Source organism: Octopus sinensis, linkage group LG5 (assembly GCF_006345805.1).
Source record: "Octopus sinensis linkage group LG5, ASM634580v1, whole genome shotgun sequence".
Taxonomy (NCBI): domain Eukaryota; kingdom Metazoa; phylum Mollusca; class Cephalopoda; order Octopoda; family Octopodidae; genus Octopus; species Octopus sinensis.
This window is the reverse complement of record NC_043001.1, coordinates 40,929,608-40,931,713: the sequence shown is the minus strand read 5'-3', so window position 1 is coordinate 40,931,713 and position 2,106 is coordinate 40,929,608. Positions and strand designations below refer to the sequence as shown.

Here is a 2,106-nt window from a genome sequence, read left to right as displayed (position 1 = left end):
TTACGGTGATTAACGAGAGAGAAAGGCATGAATGTCACAGAATGTCGTAATCTCCTCTTGCATTCGAAAAACTGCCTGACTAGGAAATCAATACACATATTCTTGAATGTAGAAAAGGATGAATTTTATTTATATATATATATATGTATGTATGTATGTGTGTGTGTGTGTGTGTGTGTGTGTGTGTGTGTGTATGTATGTATGATGTATGTATGTATGTGTGTAGGTATGTATGTATGTATGTATATATGTATGAATGTATGTATGTGTGCGTAATGACATCCACGCATACTCACACACAGATACAAACACCAATTCTACGTTTAGTGAGTGAGAGAGCGAACCAGGAACTCGTCTTGATAGATACGCGCATTAGCTGTCACTCCCTTGCTTTCAATTAATTTATCAGTCTATCTCTGCCTGCGCCTCACCCTCAATCTATCCATCTTAGTCTTTCATTTCCGCCCCTCCCTCTCTCTCTCTTTATTTAGCTGATCTTTAGTTCAGACATCTGCCCTGTCATATTCTCTCATAATTCTTCTTCAACAAACTCTAAAACCCAAACACAGGAGGACTAAATGGCTACCGTGGATACTGCTGATGACTCACAGAAAAGACAAGGAACCAGGTAAATCTCTGTTCTTGCGATATTATTTTCTCATCAAAAGCCACACCATTAACCGATTTATGCTATCTATTCCTATCCAAGATAGTCAACTTTCTTACCAACTACTCTTTTCTTATCTTTACTCTCAGTCATTCTACGAAAATTAATAAATATAAAAGCAATTGTTACATATTTTCTACCTTTCCCTCTTCTCGATTTTAATAAACATACTCATGCATATATATATTTGAATATGTGTTTGTATGTGTGTGTCATACTGTCACTGTTTCTATACGAATACATATTGTTTCTTTAACATCATCTCTAATCAAGATCATCATCATTATCACCACCATAATTTGTTTTTAAATCCAAAACAAGATCGTCGTTTTGTATGGGTTATGCAGTGAAATGTAATTTCCTATTTTTCACGGAGAAACTTTATGCTCTGGTGACTGAGTTTTTCAGCATCGGTCACGGTGTAGCTTATAGTCGATGACTGATACGCTAAATTGACTATTGTATGCGTATGTTTGTGTGTGTAGACGTGTCTGAGTATATTTGCCGTAACGTTAATTGATAGACGTCGGCTACTATATGGTTACAAACTGGGGGAACAAATTATGATATTCTATGTGTTACAAACTGGTCCTCCAATTTGTAATACATTGAAGATAATCTGCTTATTTTTCTGTCCCCTTTCACTTCTTCTCAAGTCATGTTTGTTTCCTTTTTATACAATCTTACACCAGAAATCCTATAAAATTAGCCTGTCTAATGTGTGAACACACACACACACACACACACACACACACACATACACACACACAATGCGACGCGCTTATATGTATCATAGTTCTATTTAGATTTTTAGTAAATTATTTCTCGTAATCGTGTAATAGAACCCGGAAAGACAAAGTCAATTCGCCGAAGGAAAGCTGCCGGCGAGCATCATCCACGATTCCGGTTCAATCCCTCGTTGGAGCCATATCACTATATCCTAGTCATTACATTCCACCCACTCCCTCTAAAGAACATTCGCTTCATACCAATGCAAGAAAGAGATATTAATTACGACGGTAAATCATTAATATGAACAACGATAGGGAATAAGTTCGTGCACCAACTGGATGTGTTGATTTTCCCGTTAAATTAAATCGCTAAACTAATAATGTTTAGGTGTATTTTGTGTATGTTCAAGAATCGAACGTGCAGCTAGATAAAGGTCTAACAACCTCTGCATGGCTTCATTGCTCAACTGTATCGACTTACCTTTGAACCCCACCTTTTTCAACCTATTACCCGAGAATTGATCTGTTGCTATGGATGTATAACAGGAGCTCATTGAAGCTTTGCTATGCATTACAATCTTCGAGACGAATCCTTGACTCACCCCGATCTCTTTCTCTCCCTTTCCCGCCCTCTCTTTTACGGATGTATATGTGTGTCAGTGTATCTACATTTATGTATATATCTATGAATTTGTTTCCTTCTGTCAA

At 37.0% G+C, this 2,106-nt stretch overlaps 1 protein-coding gene across 1 annotated transcript in view; it reads left to right on the top strand.

Annotated features, from left to right (window-relative positions):
* The first annotated feature begins 360 nt into the window (after window positions 1–360).
* Window positions 361–2,106, top strand: part of LOC115211741 (beta-arrestin-1) — a 256,135-nt gene continuing 254,389 nt past the window's right edge. Inside the window, exon 1 of the mRNA XM_029780394.2 lies at window positions 361–628. Coding sequence (XP_029636254.1) covers window positions 579–628 — 50 coding nt within the window. The 5' untranslated portion in view covers window positions 361–578. The remainder of the gene's footprint in view (window positions 629–2,106) is intronic.